The sequence below is a fragment of the Cynocephalus volans genome, chromosome 9 (genome assembly GCF_027409185.1).
Source record: "Cynocephalus volans isolate mCynVol1 chromosome 9, mCynVol1.pri, whole genome shotgun sequence".
NCBI classification, from domain to species: Eukaryota; Metazoa; Chordata; class Mammalia; order Dermoptera; family Cynocephalidae; genus Cynocephalus; species Cynocephalus volans.
In genome coordinates this window covers 47,113,878-47,133,751 of record NC_084468.1, presented here as the reverse complement: position 1 = coordinate 47,133,751, position 19,874 = coordinate 47,113,878, and the positions used below count along the sequence as shown (strand labels likewise).

Below are 19,874 nucleotides of genomic sequence, written 5' to 3'. Positions count from 1 at the left end.
TTTGTATTGGGGTTTATCTCTCCCTATAGACTCAATATTTGCTTTATATATTTGGGTGCTCCAATGTTGGGTGCATGTATAATTATTATATCCTCTTGCTGAATTGATCCCTTTATCATTATATAACGGCCTTCTTTGTCTCTTTTATAGTTTCTGATTTAAAGTCTACTTTATCTAATATAAATATATTCCTGCTCATTTTTGGTTTCCATCTGCATGGAATATGTTTTTCCATTCTTTTGCTTTTAGTCTGTGTGTCTTTACAGGTGAAGTAAGTTTCCTGTAGGCAGCACACAGTTTGGGTCTTGTTTTTTAATCCATTCAGGCAGTGTATATCTTTCAATGGGGAATTTAATCTATTTACATTCACGTTTATTACTGAAAGGTATGGCCTTACTCCTGACATTTTGTTAATTATTTTATGGTTCTTTTGTACATCCTTTGCTTCTTTCTTCCTCTTCTATTGTTTGTCTTTGCAGTTTGGTGATTTTCTGTACTGATAAGATAAAATTTCTCTTTCTTATTTGTGTGTCTGCTCTGCCAATGAGTTTTCCTTCTTCCCATGTTTTCATAATGGTAGTTATCACCTCTGCTTCCAGATGTAGGACTCCCTTGAGGATTTCTTAATTGCAAACTCTTACACACGGTTCTAAGCATTTTGATATATTAACCCATTTAATCCTGACAGCAACCTTTTCGGGTAGGTGCCATCATTACCCCCACAGACAGGTGAAGTAACAAGCTCAAGTTATACACCTAATAAGTTGAGAACGGGGTCAAATAGATTATCAATAAGGATGCTGAAGGCCTTAGGATGAAGTCTTTTCTTAACACAGCACACTGGCTTTCTTTCACTTCCCAAGACACACAGAGTTTGATGGCACCAAGCTTCTACACTTGCCATTCCCTCTTCCTGGAAAACACTACCCCTAGATCTTCATATAGCTGGTGTCTTGTCACTGAGCTCTTAAATCATACAATCTCTAGCACATCCTCTCATTCTATTTTAATACTGCTTATCACCTAAAATAAAAATCTTTACTTATGTGCCACTAGTTTGTCTCCCTAACTAACTAGAAAAAAGACTCTGCAAGAGCAGGGACCTTGTGCACCTTATTTACCATTATATAACACAGAGCCTGGCACAAACCCACAGAACAGGTAATTCATAAACACTGGTCAAATGAATGAATGAATTGATAAATACATTCTTACATGTTCCTTAAACCAAGTCATTTAGGACTAGTACTTGGCAGAAAGTTAGCCTGTTTCAATTGTGTGTCTGTGTATTTTAAAGTGACACAACTGCATTTCCATTCAAAGATTCTATACAGATGGTCCCTGACTTACAATGGTTTCACTTAATGATTTTTCAACTTTATGATGTAAGTCAAGGAGCATCTGTATTTTAATTTTCTACTATTTCAGAATGGTCTTCTTTTTAGTCTTAATTCTACTAACAGTCTGTCTCAAAGAAGGATATATTTCTATTGCAAAATATTCAAGCAGGGTTCCCTATATCAACTAGTCAAAACAAAAAAATTCTTAAAGCCTTTGAGGGAGAGAGATTTCTATTGTTTCTATAGTGGCTAGTATGATTTCTGGTTTATAGTAGACACTCAGTAAATATTTATTGAATGAATGAATGAAAGATCATCTACTAAGATAAATATGTCAAGAGGAAATCACAATCACTTTTTCAGTTATCAACATTTTATATCTTACCTGTAACTGCAAAACTTTCAATTTTTTTGTTAAGTCTTTGCTTTTCTTGTTCAAGCTGATAAACAACAGTTTCCAGGTCTGATTTTATAAGGAGTTCATCACTCAGTCGCTCCTTTTCTTTATGACATAAGCTTAATTCCTGCAAATATTAATACTATAACTAAAATTCCTAACAACTTAATAAAATATTATAGCACTTAAAAGTAATAGAAATTATTTTTGTAAACACATTTATATAACAGCAATTCATATATATATGTGTGTATGTGTATACAAATTTTTAACTAGTCAATATATGGTTTCAACTAAAGTTAATCATTAATTGTGGCTAAAAGCATAATAAAACCAAAATATTAACAATACTCCTTTGTCAGGGTAGAATTATTAAATTTTTTCTCCTGATTTGTTTAGCATATTGTCCTATTTTTTTTTTCTAAATAAATATGTACTTCTGTAATAAAAAATGTTAAAGCATTTTTATATTTAGGGGTCTGGCTGGTTAGCTCAACTGGTTAGAGCATGGTGTTATAATACCAAGGTCAAGGGTATGGATCCCCATACTGGCCAGCCATCAAGAAAAAAGAAAAAAAAAATTTTTTTTTAAAAGAGGGCAGTAGTAAGAGATAGTGTTCTAATACTGCTGCATATATCCGCAACTACATTGATCATTCTCTCAGCCTCATCTGCACTATAGGGATAATAATACCAGAACACTAAGGATTTGCTGGTAAGGATGAATCTATGGATGTGAAGCACACACACAGTGTCCAACATGTCTACCATGGTAAGGGCTTAATAAATGTTAGCTATCAATATCATAATTATCGTGTAAAAAAATACATAAAATACAGCACTAATGGAAAAAATAAGAAAGATCAGGAAGGAACAACAGAAACACCTTATTGTCAGCCAAAACTACTCAAACTTGGTCACAGTTCTGAGACAGGCATTAGGAATCACATTCAATATTTATAGTATGCATAAAAACAGCAGTGCACAAACAGCAAAAATCCCTTGCCCTTGTGGAGCTTACATTCTAATGAAAACATCAAAACAACTATTTTATATATGTTGACCCCATGGGAGAATTTTAAAATATCTGTAAGACTCAAGAGTGGACATTTAGCAGGTTTAGCTAATTTAGCTAATTCAATTATTCAATGTTGAACTGAATACCTGCTAAAATGTATAAAAAAGGAAGCCATGGTGAGAAGCTGTTCATAGTGTGAATACAAAACTCAACAAATATTTGAGCACCTGCTATGTACCAGTAAGAGATCTGCAAAATAACCAGCGTCACTTTAGACAAGCCCAAGTACAAAATGGCGCTGTTCACCTCCTCCCCTCCCCGCCCTCCCCCACCTTTACAGGAATCCTCTTGACTTAAACAGAAATCCTTTTGCTTCTGCAAGGACCCGGTTCTCCACCCCAATCCACATTAGCATAATGACCCTCCTTGATGATACCAGCCAGCCCTTGGTGCACTATATTAGCTCTGCCACCCCCACACCTGGTGCTGTCCCCTTTTCAGGGCAGCCCTGGGCTGCCTGCTACTTTGAGCACAGCCCAGCAGATTTTCTTCCTTTAATAAAGCTTGAACGGTACCGAGCATCTATGCTCACTTTCTTTCAACCAGTGTATCATAATGGCTTCCTTTTAATTGACTTATGCCACCAGAACATTGCAGCTAGACTGGATAAAGAGTACACATATTGAAAAAACTTGGAAATTAGTATTATTAGTGGTTTCCAATCTTAGAGAAAACTCTTCCAATTTAACAGGCTAATGCATTTTTCTAGTCATATTGCTTGTTCTGGTAGTTTGCAAATGAGAAAAATAGTAATCATCTCAGCAGAAGTCTAGATATAGCATATACTCCTACAGTCTGGAAACAGCAGAAAGAATGTCTTTCTTACAGTTAGAAACTGGGTGGCTACCCAAGAGATGTAGCTTTTTTTTTTTTTTTATTACCAAAGCTATTAAATGAGGACTGATGTGCTTTTAACAAGTCAACAAATATATCAAGTAATTATCAATTTCTGGTTTTAATATTAGAAAAGTGGTAAATCATAAGGTATTTAAATTCCTAACTGGATTTCCAAATTCAAATTTCACTTGCCAAGGGCTGGCCCGTGGCTCTCTTGGGAGAGTATGGTACTGACAACACCAAGTCAAGGGTTAAGACCCCCTTACAGGTCATCTTTAAAAAAATAAACAAACAAAAAAAGCAAATTTCACTTGCCACCTACTACATATGACATTAAATAATTATAAAAATATAAAATAGTATATCCATTCAGTGGAATGTTATTCAGCCATGAAAAAGAACAAAGTAAGAATATGTGCTACAACATACATGAACCTTGAAAACATTATGCCAAGTGAAAGAAGCCAGACACAAAAGGCAACATATTATATTTATATGGAATGACCAGAACAGACAAATCTATAGAAACAGAAAAATTAGTGGTTGTCAGGAGATGAACAGAGAGGAATGGGAAGTGACAGCTAATGGGTACAAGGTTTCTTTCTGGAGTGATGAAAATCTTCTGCAATTAGATAGTAGTGATAGTTGGACAACTCTGTGACTATACTAATACTACTGAATTGTACATTTAAAAGAGTGAATATTATTGTGGAGTATGCATAAAGCAAATGTACTTCACAGGGCCTGGTTTTCCAAAGCCTTGCAGTTTCAAATATTGACCTTGCAAAGGACAGGAAATTTTCCCCAGGATATAGTCTCTGTTGTAAGATAAAGAACTGTAACACAGCAAGGCTGCTGGCTCAAAGGACAGACAGGTTACTGATTAATATGTAAAGATACTGGGAAACTGCTGTAAGAAGAGAATGCTTGCTAAGATCAAGCTTTTGTTGGTGGATCAACTTAACTTCTTGAAAATTGCATTATAGAAGGTCACCTTGCTTGACTTACTGAATGTTACCAGCTTCTATTGTTAAACTTGTTGAACTATACTTAGCAAAAACCCCACCTATGCTCTCTTCCTGCTGTAACTTCCTGGTCTGGAGAATAAATGTGGGAAAAGAACCCCAATTTGTGGTTAATTTCCCAAATGGAAGGAATGCCTCTATCTTGAGGGTTCTGGGAGATTAACTCCTTTTTGAGGCTTCTCACTGCTCAGAAGAGATGGGCTTTGAGTAATCTTTGGCGGCTCCATCACCCAGGGGAAAAGGGGTGACAAATCCATGGGAGGCAAAGCAACACATTATGATATGCAAATTGTATCACAATACAAAATATATATGTAAAGTAAAGCATAAAAATTTTCTTACTGAAAATGCTGGCAATTCAAAAAGACATTAACTTACCAGTTGAAGTTTTGCCATTGTATCTTCAAGATTCCGCATTTCAGAGAGCTTTCTTTTAATCTCTTTCTAGGAATAAAAAGCCTATTAGGTAAACACCTAATTAAAAGTTTAAGAATACTTATCTCTAAGTCACAATACAAATAAGACCAAGTAAAATTTTGAGTACTCCATGTTCCCTCTCACCAGTGAGATATGCAGCTTTAGCCCTAATACTCTATTTCAATGGAGGTAAAATTAAGGTTTCTCTTTAATCTTTTGGTATCCTGAATGCTTATAGGGACCTTACTTGTAACATCTGAAAGAAGAGAGCCACCTGAAAATCTTTTTTTATTTTTAACCTATACACTTATAGGACTTTCCTTAGTCTTATTTTTAGGATACATCTTATGGCACTGTTCCCTGATTTTCCTATCCTATTTACTTCTGCCCCACCTGCTTTTCCCAACTTGAATCCTTGTACTGCAATTGAGAGAGCACAATGTCAACATTAAAATATTATGACCCAACAGGAATCTTTCATTGAGCTAAGCTGTCATTTCTGAGCACTACCAATGGGACATAGGAAGTTGTGTTCAATATGTTCTGTACACAAGCGTAAAAGATGTAAAAGGAGATGGAAAGTAGAAGGATAAGATACAGAAGTGGTGCAATGAGACAAAAACCACAAAAGTGGAATTAAAACTGCACTAATTATGTCCTTCAAGATTGTTTTGGCTATCCAGGGTCCCTTGAGTTTTCATATGAATTGTAGAATTTTTTTTTCTATTTCTGCAAAAAAATGCCATTGGGATTTTGATAAGGATGACACTGAATCTGTAGACTCCTTTAGGTGGTATGGACATTTTAATATTATTAAGTCTTCAAATCCATGAATACAAGATGACTTCTCGTTTACTTGTGTCGTCTTTAACTTCTTTGAGCAATGTTTTGTAGTTTTCAAGTGTGTGAGTTTTTCACCTCATTGGTTAAGTTTATTCCTAAGTATTTTATTCTTCTTGGTGTTATTAGAGTAAATGGGATTATTTTCTTAATTTGCTTTTCAGATTGTTCATTGTTAGTATAGAGAAATGTACCTGATTCTTGTGGGTTGATTTTGTATTCTGCAACTTTGCTGAATTCTTTTATTAGTTCTAGTTTTTGTAGAATTTTTAGGGTTTTTTACAATAAGATCCAAGATAATTTTACTTTCTTTGTAATTTGCATGACTTTTATTTCTTTTTCTGGCCTAACTGCTCTGACTAGGACTTCTAACGTTATGTTGAATAGAAGTGATAAGAGTGGGCATCCTTAACTTGTTCCTGATCTTAGAGAAAAAGCTTTCAGTCTTTCACCATTGAGTATGATGTTTACTGTGGGCTTTTTTTTTTTTTTTTTTTTTTTTTTGTCTTTTTCGTGACCGGTACTCAGCCAGTGAGTGCACCGGCTATTCCTATATAGGATCCGAACCCGCGGCGGGGGCGTTGCCACGCTCCCAGCGCCGCACTCTCCCGAGTGCGCCACGGGCTCAGCCCATACTGTGGGCTTTTCAAATATGGTTTTTACTATATTGAGGTAGTTTCCTTCTATTCCACTAATCAGTGGAATTTTACACTATGTAAAATCCTTTCAGTGATGTAGAGCAGTAGTCTTCAAACTATGTTATTATACCTACTCCTGAGATAATACGAAGGTTTTCCAAATATTATGTAAAACTATGGTATATTCGTATAGTTTAAGGAATCAATATCTGGATCCTTAATTTGCATACACAGTGCTTCTTAAAAATGATCTTCCTGAGAAATATCTTGTGGTCTAAATATCATGTGAGTTCTCCATTCCCAACCTCTCTTTCACAACTGCCTTTCTCTCACTGTTCAGAAGAAAGGCATACATCTCATTCGTGTCATGATGGCACACACTGTCAAGATATAGAAAACTTTTGGAGCATCACATAAAAAGATAATGTAAAATGTTAGGGCCTACCAAGATGTTAAATAAGACATTATTATTTAACATAAGATGTTATTTTCTCCCATTATATTTCATTAAGCAATGTATTTCCAGTAAAATTTTACTTTTTTACTTAATAAGTATTTATCAACATTTGTGGTATATTTGTCACTTTGACTCACTGATTAATAACTGTAATGATAACACAATTCGGAGGAAAATGTTTACACTTTGAATCTTACAGTCATAGGAAATTTTTAAAAATAAAAAATTTCAACTCGTATACTTCTTTTAATCACAGAGACATATGATAGAGTAATCATAATAAAAAAATTCAAGCATAAAACATGTTAGAATAAAATTTTGTGGGAATATCAAGGAGAAAGGGCCATTTAGATTTCATCGGCTATTTTAAAAGAATGATGAGACAGTTTTAAGAGATCAATATCTACAACAGACTAGAAATTTCATCCTTTGCATCTATTTAAACTTAAAAATGAAAAATGTTAGCTACTAACTTAAGAATGTGTGGGACATGTGTAGTTTTTAAAACACCTTTAAAGGATACTGAAGCAAAAAATGACATAGAGGACAAACTTCAGAAGCTCTTTCACAATGCAGAGATAAAAGGATAGAGACAAAAATTTTCAAGAAAAACAAGAGAGTCTGGAGACCTTAACAAAAGATGTGCTTTAGAAAGACACACAAACAACTAGAACAAATGCAATCATTTACAGGGTGTAAACAAAACTCTAGAAAACCTTGAATTACCAAAACAAAAAAACCACATAAAAACCAAACCAAAAACTTGAATATAGGTATGAAAAAGGCTTAAACTCGCTTTGTTCTAGGAGAATTAATGAACACTCCCACAACCTAGACATATCAGTACCTTCGCTTCCTCAAGTTCCTTATCAGCAGTCTCAAGCACTTCTTCTTTATGCCTTTCCAACTGCTGTGCTAACTGGTCTATTTCAGTTAATTCTTGGCAGAGTTTTTCATTTTTGTTACTTAAATTAACAACTTCAGTCGTCACTGTTTCCTTGGTTTCCATAAGCTCTTGGATATGCTTTTCCAGGTCTTTATTAGCTTGTTGAAGAAAGTCAACCTACATTGAATTTGTAATTCATTATATATGAATTGGAAAATTATCCTAAGCACTGAACTTTCAAAATAATATTTCAAAAAAATACATTTTAAAAGATACTGAAGATTAAAACCACAGCTATTCTACATTTGCAAACACATTGCTTTTATTTTCAAAACTGACAATGCATGGTTTAATGAAAATATATACCCATTTGCTCTGGTTTTCTTTTTTTGTTTGTTTTTTTATCATAATGATGAGATTATTACTGTAGACAGTGCTGCCCAATACAGTAGCCACTAGCACCTACATGTGGCTGCTGAGCATCTGAAATGTGGCTAGTCTAAATTGAGATGTGCTATCAGTGTAAAATACACAAGATTTCAAAGACCTAGTACAAGGAAAAAAAACAAGGTAAAAAAATTTTAATTTAAATGATAATATTTTGGGTATATGGGGTAAATTAAATCACTATTATAATTAATTTTACCTGTTTCCTCTTTATTTTTTAAAATTTGGCTACCAGAAAGTTTAAATTACTTATTTGGCTCATATATATATATATATATTTTTTTAATTTTATTTTGTCGATATACATTGTGGCTGATTATTGCTCCCCATCACCAAAACCTCCCTCCCTCCTCCCCCCTCCCCCCCAACAATGTCCTTTCTGTTTGCTTGTCGTATCAACTTCAAATAATTGCAGTTGTTATATCTTCTTCCCTCCCCCCCGGGGGGGGTGGGGGGGTGGGGGGGGGGTGTCTGTGTGTGTGTGAATTTATATATTAATTTTTAGCTCCCACCAATAAGTGAGAACATGTGGTATTTCTCTTTCTGTGCCTGACTTGTTTCACTTGGCTCATATATTTCTACTGAACAGCACTGTCCCAGAGCTACTGCTATATTTTTTATTTACTCTATTCTAGGTGCAGCTCAGGCAGCTCTGACATATCTACGTTTCTAAAGTTCATATGTCAGGCTTTAATGGAACTCTCCTGTTCTTTCACCTATAATAAGGTCAAATGCATGGCAAGGGAATCCATTACATAAGTAGACAAAAGTTACATGTTTAACTTTTATATGTGTCCCTTAACTATGGGGATATATTCTGAGAAACGCATTGTTTGGTGATTTCATCATTCTGCAGAAGTGTATTATGAAAGGGAACAACAATAAGTTTTCCTATTATCTACACTGGCCACTAGTTGCATGACTGTGGGCCCTCCAATTATGTTACCAAGTCTCTCTGTGCCTCATTTTCCTCATCTGTTAAATGGGGATTAGAATAATACCAAACCCACAAAGTTAGCTAACTGTTATCATTAACTATGATTTTGCTATAGTGATGGGTGGGAATCATTTTAAAATGCAAGAATTCGAAATACACAACAATCCTTTCACTTGGGGTCAGACCTAATGTGTCAAATGCTTGGCTTTCTATCTTAAAAGTATGAGCTACCTTTGGGATGGTCGCCCAGTGAGTAAGCTAGGCACTCCTCCTCAACATATTCGGTGGTATGTTTGTTTACAGCAGCATTACCACAAACACGTGAGTAATGTGTTAATATAACATAGGCTATGAGGTCACTAGTCAACAGGAATTTTTCGGCTCCATTGTAATCTTATGGAACCATTGTAGTACATGCAGTCTCCATCGCTGACCAAAACATCATTATATGGCACATGACTATATATATTAAGCTACCTTTTTTACATTGTAAAAGAAATACATAATCATAAAATTTTTGAAAATAAAGGAAACCGCAAAGAAGAATATCCCCTCACACAAAGATAAACTTTGTTAGTATATTTTGGTATATTCTCTTTCAGTGTTTTCTCTTTCCAACTGCACATTTACATTTTTTAAAAAGCAAATTGAAGGTCATACTGTGCCCACAGTTTATTTTCTTCTTTTAAATTTTTAAAATTATGGTGTGTCTTCAATCCTGCCTCATTAAATATTCTTTAAAAACATGATTTTTCAATAGCTGCACCCTATTTCTGAATACTTTGGCTCTATCAAATCTTTCCCACCGTAAATAATACTTTCACAAACCCACAGACCGTTATAAACACTTAGGATCTTATACACTCAGTTATAATTATAAAAGCCATAAAAGTTATACACTCAGAAATAATTATAAAAGCCATTACCTGAACGTTTAATTGAGCAATAAGCTTTTCATTGGTTTTATTTCTAGTCTCCAGAGACAGGACATCAGGGGAGCGACCACCATCCAAAGCAAGTGACAGTCGTTCTATCTCTCGTTCTCTTAGCTCAATCTGAAGATATAAGGTTGTGCTATCATTTTTAAAAATTTGGTTTTGAACCAAGTGATTAACAGTGAACAAATATTTATGTAGATATCCTTTTTTCTTACGTCTCACAACGTATATAAGAGATTAACATTCATATCTATGCCCACACATATACGCAGGGCAACAACAAATACAGAAAATGTCAACATAATGTCAACACAGCTTTCATAAGTATTCTTATTGAACAGATTCTTCCTAATTTAAATTTTGGGTTTCCTCCCTCCTCTAAGATTAGGGAATGTTTAAATAAAAAGAAACTTGCTAGCAGATTACATACATGCCCAAGTACTGGAACTGAGTCTACTACTTCAGTGCCTGGTAAAGTAGAATAAATGAATGAATGTTAACACACTAAGAAAAATGAATTGCTACTGAACCTCAATATTAAAAAGAATAGAAAACTGGAGTAAGTATAATTAATTATCTATTATTTAGAAAAAATAGATGTATAATCAAAAAGATCACTACCAATCATGAATGGACTCTAATTCACATGTAAGAATTTGGAAAAACTCAATACACTCTTGAGCTTTGCTTTTCTTATCCAAAAAAAAAATAAAATAAAATAAAAACAAAAACAAAACACTCAATTCAACAATTATTGAACATAGAACTAGGTATACAAAGATGAATGAAACATGGTACCTGACTTTCAGAAACATACAGCTTTACAGGAAAAACTAGCAAGTAAACCAATAATCGCTGTATAATATGGTATTCAATAATACAATAAAGGAAATAGGTATATGGTACCAAAGTAGTTAAGGGAATCAAGTGATTTCCTCTGCATGTTATGTTTGTGCCTGTGGAAATTAGTGAAGGCCTTATATAAACATGTCCAAAGAGTTTTAAAATGATGCGATAAAAAAAAAGTTACAAAGAGGTGTTCCAGGCAGTGACACAAAAGTATAAAACAACACGGTATATTTGAGGGACTAGAAATGGTTCAGTATGGCTGGATTATGAATGTGCAAGGGAACTTGTGATTGGAGATGAGTCTGAAGAATTAAGTAGCAACTAATTATGATTACTTTGGACTAAAGGATGAATTTGATAGGAATAAAACCCTCCATATCCATGGGTTCTGTATCCATGGATTCAATAAACCACAGACAGAAAATATTTGGGGGAAAAAAATGGATGCTTGCATCTGCACTAAACATATACAGACTTTTTTTCTTGTCATTATTCCTTGAACAATATAGCAGAGTGACAGACAACAGAGTAGGGTCAACTAAGATTGATAACCACAATAAATTGGTGGTTTCAATCAGAATGGTCAAGCTATTTTCTCCAAACACCTCAGCCATCTCACAGAGATGGTAAGACTGGCCAATTTATGTTTATAAAGTATTGGGGAAAAAAATGTAATGAAAGTGTGATTATAAAATGAAAAATACCAATAATATTCAACTCAAGCATATTTGATATTTTCAACATCTCTTCAACATCTCTGGTTGACATTATTGTAATTTCCTTTCTTTTAACTCCATTTTTATCCATATAATTTTCAAAGAACTTTAAAACTTAACAGTTATACCAACACATAAATTATATCTATATTTGTATGTGCAGAACACTTCACTCCAGAAAAATGCAGTCTTGTGCAGAAAATGAAAAATGTGTTACCCAATATAAACTTCACTAAGCATATTAAAAAGAAAGCCTGTAATTAACCAAATCAGAATTTAATGAAGACACCAACAGAAAGTATGAAAGGACAAAGCTTGCTATGGTTATGATCTAATTCTGCACCTATTAATTCTCCTACTTCTTCAGCAAACTGTTTTATGGGGTACTAGTGCTTATAGAGAAAACACAAAAAATATGGCAACACAGAAGGTAACTTTCAAAGAGATTTATCTTCAAAATGACAAAATATATAATAAGAATTAAAAAATCATAAAAAATAAAATTATAAAACAAAGCACACTTCAATAAAATACCTCCTGAGGTAGAAAGTAATATAGTTATAAAATTATATTTGGAGAGATAGATGATTCACCTAAAAGAAAAACACAAAAACAAAACAAAATGAAAAACTACTAATTACACCTCAATGAATGATGAAGGGAATGGACTAAGTGCTCTAAAGCCATCTAAGTCATTCCAGACACTAAGTCTATTAACAAACTGATGAAAAAGATAAAAGCTGTAAAACTCAGTATCAGTAATATCAAATATAACCCCATTCTATTTATGATCACAGCATACCTATCTCAATCCCTACTATGTAAGTAAATAAAAATCCTACCTGTCTGCTATAATCTCTCACTCCACTTTCCATCATTGCTAACTTTTCTTGTAACTGGTGGACTTCCTGCTGAAGTTCTTGAATCCTGAAACATTTATAACCATGCCAATATACTTCTGTTAACAAATTCAAAATAACAGAAAACGAAACTAGATAGATTTTTTAATAAATTCTATACTTTCTATTTCTCAATTAGTTATGAGGGGCTATGCAAAAGGGTCCTCAACATAAATATAATACATCATCTAGGAGAATTAATTTTGTTAAGATTAGATAAAAAATTGAGTGGTAAATAATTTGAAACTCAGATACATTATGCAGTAAAACACCTAACTACTTCATTGAATGCACCTGTTATCAGCTACTTGCAGTAGATCTGCAATGTAAGGGTCATCTGGTTGTGGAACTGGATAAGAACTGACTTCAGAAGGAGGAACTGGCTCATCAATCTGCATACGCTGGCGCCTGAAAGCAATACTTCTTTTCTTGCCACCTAAAAAAACAAGTGAGTGTCTTCAAAAATTAAGAAGAAACAAAGTAAAGCACTGTTTTAAAATTACATATTAGCGTGCGGCGACACTCCCGCCGCGGGTTCGGATCCTATATAGGACTGACCGGTGCACTCACTGGCTGAGTGCCGGTCACGAAGAAAAAAAAAAAAAAAAAATTACATATTAGCTTTTTAAAATTATGTCTCTAGTTCATATTACATACAGATAAAATATTTTCTCTCTCATATGTTAAATACCCACCCTGATCTTTAACAAAACAATATATTCCTGAAAACCTCAACAAGACATGGTTACAAAACAAGTTTTATAAGCCAGCATGTCTGGCATACACGCCCAGATTTAATCTGTTCCTCCACTAGATGGGGATCAGACTTTGGCAAGATTAAAAGCTGAGTGTGCCTTGTGGTGTTTGCCATTATGAGCGCAAGAAATCACCACCAGCAGAAAACTGTCAAACAACGAGCTTAAAGCAGTGAAAACTAAAATACACATGCTTGTTAAGCAATGTCAAAAGAGCAGATAACTAAAATTTTAAGTAGCCAAATTATAATATAATGGAATGTCATCTGTAATATAAAATCATGCTATAATCTGAATTAATAGGGAATGTTTTCTTAATTATCTTTACAAGTAACAGGAGTAAATTTCTTTATGGAAAGATACATCTTATCTTGTTCTAAAACACATGAATAACTTACCTTTTTCAGCATATGGCCAAGACTAGAAGTGTACTTGAGAAACTAATAGATTCTTATGAATAACAAATATAACCCACCATCTTGTCTTCATTAGAATTCTAACAAATGTTGTATACTTCTATCTCTAGTTTAAAGGATGAAAGAACTGAGCCAAAAGTATTTAAATGACCTGCTTGTAGTCACACTCTAAACAAGGCTACCCATTTCCTTTCTTCTTTTACCTCCTGTTTTTCCTCCATGTTTGCTCCTTCTCAGTTACTTTTAAAAACCCTCTTCTTCCACCAGTCCCTTAAATGCCAGTTTCTCTAGGGTCTATCTTTGGTTCTCTTTTCTCAGTCTACATAATCTCACTAGATAATTCCTACCACATTCATAGTTTCAATTACCACAATACTCCATGACTCCCAAACTTGAATCTCCATCTGAGCCCATACTCCAAAGAACAGATCTGCATATCCCACTGCTTACTAAAAATTTCAACGTGAATGTCCTGTGGGTATGGAGTCCACATCCAAAAGTGGATTCCTGCTCCACTTCCCACATTTTCTATCTTAAGAAATGTACCATCATCCACTCACTCATTCACTTGAAACGGAAACCTGGGAATTCCTCTACTTCCCAAATCTACCACATTCAGTCACTAAATTCTAATGATTACACATCTTGAATCTCTTCCATTCTTTCTTCAGGAAAACTGATTATCCTCTTTTTTGCTTTAATCTTCTCGTTACTTCTGAGATCTACTCCCCCTTTCTTTCCTCCATCTTTTCTCCCTTTGGCTCACAGTCCCCTTCTCCATCTCAGGCTCCACTGATTCCGCCGTCACCCAGCCTCACTGTTCTAAGCCCTCCACTCTCATGAGTCTCCTCTCCATTCAGCTTCAGGCATATAATAACATGACTATGCTTTAGACTTTGTCATCACTCAGAACTGTACCAGCTTCCAGACCTTCAACTCCGAAATTCCCTTCTAACTGCAATCTTCATTCCAACCAAATTACTTTTGGTCCTTATTGTGGCCTTTACTCCTTCAGCTTCTACCTAGTCTCATAATCTAGCAGCCTCCTTACTTCCATAATCTTCACCCTATGATATGGTTCAGACATCTCAATGATCCTGTCACTGGTACTGAAGATTTTTCCATGCCCCATCATTTCTTTTTTCTTGCTTGAACTACTAAGCATAATACTAAAAATAGCAAAATAAACTAAGAAAGTACGTAATTTCCAAGTTTTTTTAATGAGTATGGATTACTTTCATAACTAAAATAATAATGCAGCATGGTTTCTTTTGGTGGCTGGCTGGTATGGAGATCCAAACCCATGATCTTGGTATGATAAGGCTGTGCTCTAACCAACTGAGCTAACTGGCCAGCCCTCATAACTAAAATAATAATGATAATGATAACACAAAAAAGATTTAAAAGTAATGATTAAGAAAATAAAACTCTAGGCATTGATGTAAGCTATTTGTATCTAAGAAGTTATTATTATATAAGTTTCTAAGCACATGTAGAAAATACTATCTAAATCTTTAGAAATAAATGAAGATATTTATGTGACTATCCAGTATATCTTTTCAAACACAAAAGTCTAAGCATGAACTTCTAAAGTCCTATTTCAGTCAATAGTTTTAGTATCTTTAAAAGACTAAATGTGTATAATTTGTTTTGAGAAGGAATAGACTTACCTGGAGTTTGTACTATAGCATGCAAATTCTTTTCTTGAAGTTGCTGAATTTTTTCATTCTTAGCTTTGCTCTCTTTCTCCAAAAGTTTGAGTTTATGAACATATTGGTTATTTAGAAATTTCAGGTCAGCTGTTTCACGTGTACATTTCTTCAATGTAGTTTTCAACTCTTAAAATAAAAAAAGATTCAAAGACTAGTTTAAAGATCAAGAAATCTATAAAGTTCTTCCATTTCATAAAATACAAAAGTCATATCAATTTGAAAAGCTCCACCTGATTCTTATTCATGCTTTATTTGTTTGAAGCCTTTACCCTTTCTACCATTATTAACAAAACTGCAAATAACTTACCAAGAACAAAAGGGAATTATATTTTTCTGCTGCTGTGTAAGCCTAATGTACATCATGGCTTTTCATATGGTAAACCGGGGATGAAGCTAAAGAATTATGAATTAATGCACGTATTAGATAGGGCTCTCTACCGAACATAAGAATTTATGATAAGATAACCATACAATTACTTTTTGCCTAGTACCTTTGAAATCATCCTACTCTACCTTCTAGCTCAAAGACCAACTATGACATAATCAGAGTGATACATGGCTTTCAACTTACTTTACTACTTTTATTTTCAACAAGGGAAAAACAAAAGTTGTTTCAAGAATATTTCTTCAGTTCCAGCATTTAATACTCTTGATAGCAATTTTAATTCTAAAAATTTAATGTACTTAGAGTGAGGACTGATATAGTTATAAAATACATATTTATTTTCCTTCTCAGGAACTCTTCAACACACCCTACAGTATTTCGGCAGCTGTTAGTAGAAGGATTACCGTATTTTCTAATCAAGTTTTTAAATTAGACTTTAGCCTTTCCTTCATATAAACAAAAAAGGCAAAGATACTGCATTTGAAAAATTACCAAATTTTCATTTACCTTTCATGTGTTGGTCTGAGTGTTCTCTCAGTTTCATTAACTCCAGGTATAACTCATTATTTTCCTTACTCAACCTTGCATTTTCAAGTTTATAGGGTTCCAAAACAAAATCAAAATTGGCACTTTCTTTTTCAGCTTTCACAGCAGATAATTTCGATTGCCGAAGGCTTTCTGTTGTATGAACTAGGTCACTACAATTAAAGAACAGAAAATGTAAATACAAGGAATTATTTCATTAACTTTCTAATAACTAAAAATACATTTCTAAGAAGGTTTAATCAAACTGGTAAAAGAGATCAAATTAGTAAAAAAAAAGAATAAACACCAGGGTTCTTTCAAGGTATCAGGAGGTCCTCAAAACAAGATTAATTTTAAGTTATGAAATATATACACATTAGAATCATCTTTGAATCTCCCTCTTGCTCATCTCCCATGTCTGATTAGTCACCTGATCCTGTGGAATCTGTGAAATTCATTTGTTCATTGAACAAATATTTGAGTGTCTGCTATATGCTAAGCACCAAGGATGTAACAAATAAGAACCAGTCCCTTACCTCTAAGAACATAGACCAGTGGAACATTCACTTAATAAATATTTGTTGAGCAGGGAACACAGTAAAGTCTTCACCATTGTGGAGCTTATATTCTACTGACAGTGTGTCAAAAAGTTATAGCACTATGTGATAAACTCAACAAATATATCAGTGTCTATAATATGTTAAACTTGTTCTAGGTATAGCAGTGATAAAGTCAGAGTCTCTGGTCCTATTGAGTTTGCATTCTAAAGGAAGATAAAAACAAGTTTCCAATGATGATACATATACATAGTTAAGGTAACATGTAACAAATGTGAAAGAGTCCTGCAGGACACATAAACTTACAAGCTAACCAAGCTCAAGGGCAAGGGAAGAGGGAAAAGAAAAAGAGACTCCACAGGCAGGCAGACACAAAAGCATACAGAGACCGTAAGTCTCTCTGTGTAAATAAATATTTAGGGAGCTTAAAGTGGTTCAACACATTGGAGATGAAGCTGCAGGAGGAGCAGAGACTAGATCATGAGGGTTCTGAAGGCCATATAAAAGATCACAAAATATCTTTATCCATTCTCTCCATCAGCATCTCTTGTAGGACTTCTACAAATCCTCCTAAACAAATTCCCTGCTCCAAGCTCAATCCACTCCAATATAGCTCTTACGGAAAAGGAAGAAAAAAAAAATCACAAAGAACCTTTCAGTTTAGGTAACAGGTAACAGCTAAAGTAATGACCAACATATTAAAAAACCATTATTAATACAGTAGTAATCAAAGACCTGTGAAGCAAACATAGAACTTAAGAAAGGGAAAAGTGTTTCCCAACTATATCAGAAACCCACCAAAATTATAATTCTATTCACAGAGAAAACCCTCGGAAACATTTACTCTGAACAGTACAGTGGGAGTGGTGATCCCTAGAGTTCTGCAGTGTGGAGGCCTTGAACTGACGACAGTGGAGTAGGATCTAAGGAAGAATAGATGAGCTTCAGATAATTTAAGGACCTTTCAAAAATCTACCCATTTCTTTAATGAAGCATGAAGTTCAATCATGAACTAGGTAAGTAGATTATGGATCATATAGTTTTAGAACTGTATTTTTATCTTTACCTGAAAAGTTTTTCTACCAAAGGTAAACACTCTACTGTCAGAGTCTGGCGGTAGCCCAACTGATCCAATCTTTTTCTAATATTAATATATTTCCTTTCTGCAGCCGTAGTCATCTTGTCTTCTAAAACCAGTTTCATTCACTTCCAAAAATTAAAATCCTAAAAGAAAAAAATTAAAAATCATTATATTATTGTAACATTATTGTTGTTTCACAATAAAATTTTTAAATGAAGCAATTATTTTTTTTGTTTCTCTTCAGCTAGAGTATCCCTTCATAAACCTAAATGTAAGTTAAAACAATAAAGCTTCTAAAAGAAAACAAAGATGATTTTCCTGAGCCCGAGATAGGCAGAGAATTCTCAGAAAGGCTTCTTTTTGTTTTTTTGGTGGGTGGCTGGTATGGGGATCCAAACCCGTTACCTCTGTCATAAGGCTGTGCAAGAGGCCTCTTTTTATAAGCACTAATCATAAAAGATAAACTTGATAAACTGGACTTCATCAAAATTAAAAATGTCAGCTAATCAAAATATTCCATTAAGAAAATGAAAAGGCAGACCAAATAGTGTGAGAAAATATTCACAATATCTGAGAAAAGATTTGTATATGGAATATAAAAGGAACTCTTACAACTCAACAATAAGGCAAACAACCCAATATGAAAATTAATTTGGGCTAAAAATTAAAATTTAGTTGTGCTAAAGACTTTAATAGCCACCTTGTAATGATATCTGAATGGGAATAATCACATGAAAAGGTGCTCAACATTAATCATCAGGGAAATACAAATTAAAACTACAGTGAGGTGCAATTTGGCCTACACTAGAACAGCTAAAATTAAAAGGACCTATGATAACAAATGTCAGCAAATATCTGAGGCAACTGAAATCTTCACATATTGCTGACAGGAGTAAAATCACTTTGGAAAAAGTATGGCAGTTCCTTATAAAGTTAAACATACTTCTATCCTACAACCCTGTAATTCTATTCCTAGGTATTTATGATGGGAAATGAAAACAAAATCCACAAAAATACTCTACAAGAATGTTCATAGCAGCTTTAGTCATAACAAACCCAAATCCAAAACAATCCAAACGCCCATCACAGCAGAAGGAATAAATAAACTGATACATTTATACAATGTAATACTACCCAGGTATAAAAGAGAAAGAATTAGTGATACACATGAACAACATAGATGAATGTGAAAAACATTATTTGAGCAAAAGCAGCCAGACACATCCACTGTATCATTTTATTTACATGAAGTTCAAGAACAGGCAAAATCTTATAAACTACTGGGACAGAAATTAGAGCAGCAGTCACCTAGGGAGGTAAAGGGGGTTGGAGAATGCCTGGAAGGATTAAGAGAGAACTTTCTAAGGTGACAAAAATATTATGTAGGTTGGGGTAGTGGTTACACAGGTATATACATTTATGGAAGCTTTCCAAACACCTGAGCATTTCACCACATAAATTTCCCTTCAATTTAAAACACACACACACACACACACACACAAGTACCTCTGTACACATTTTTATCCCTGTCTTTTTAAATATTTATATATATATTCTCTATCAATCTGCTCTAAAATGAAGTCATCCAAAGATCACTTTAGAAACTTTGCTCTTTTCTTTGTTTTATCTCTGTTGTTCTTCACAATTTATAAAACATGAATCTGTGTGAATAAATGTAAAACCTTATCGTTGCAACTAACCTGTGAGGGAGAAAGGGCCAATGATACCGTCCCTACTTAAAG

The 19,874-nt window shown here is 34.1% G+C and overlaps 1 protein-coding gene across 1 annotated transcript in view; it reads right to left on the bottom strand.

Moving 5' to 3' along the window:
- CEP135 (centrosomal protein 135) overlaps positions 1-18,230 on the bottom strand; it is a 57,185-nt gene extending 38,955 nt beyond the window's left edge. The window contains exons 1-9 of the mRNA XM_063108738.1: positions 18,118-18,230; positions 16,477-16,667; positions 15,543-15,710; positions 12,996-13,137; positions 12,645-12,729; positions 10,226-10,354; positions 7,877-8,092; positions 5,056-5,121; positions 1,726-1,864 (exon numbers count right to left, since the gene is read on the bottom strand). Of these exons, the coding sequence (XP_062964808.1) occupies positions 1,726-1,864; positions 5,056-5,121; positions 7,877-8,092; positions 10,226-10,354; positions 12,645-12,729; positions 12,996-13,137; positions 15,543-15,710; positions 16,477-16,667; positions 18,118-18,230 (1,249 nt within the window). The remainder of the gene's footprint in view (positions 1-1,725; positions 1,865-5,055; positions 5,122-7,876; positions 8,093-10,225; positions 10,355-12,644; positions 12,730-12,995; positions 13,138-15,542; positions 15,711-16,476; positions 16,668-18,117) is intronic.
- Positions 18,231-19,874: the final 1,644 nt, after the last annotated feature.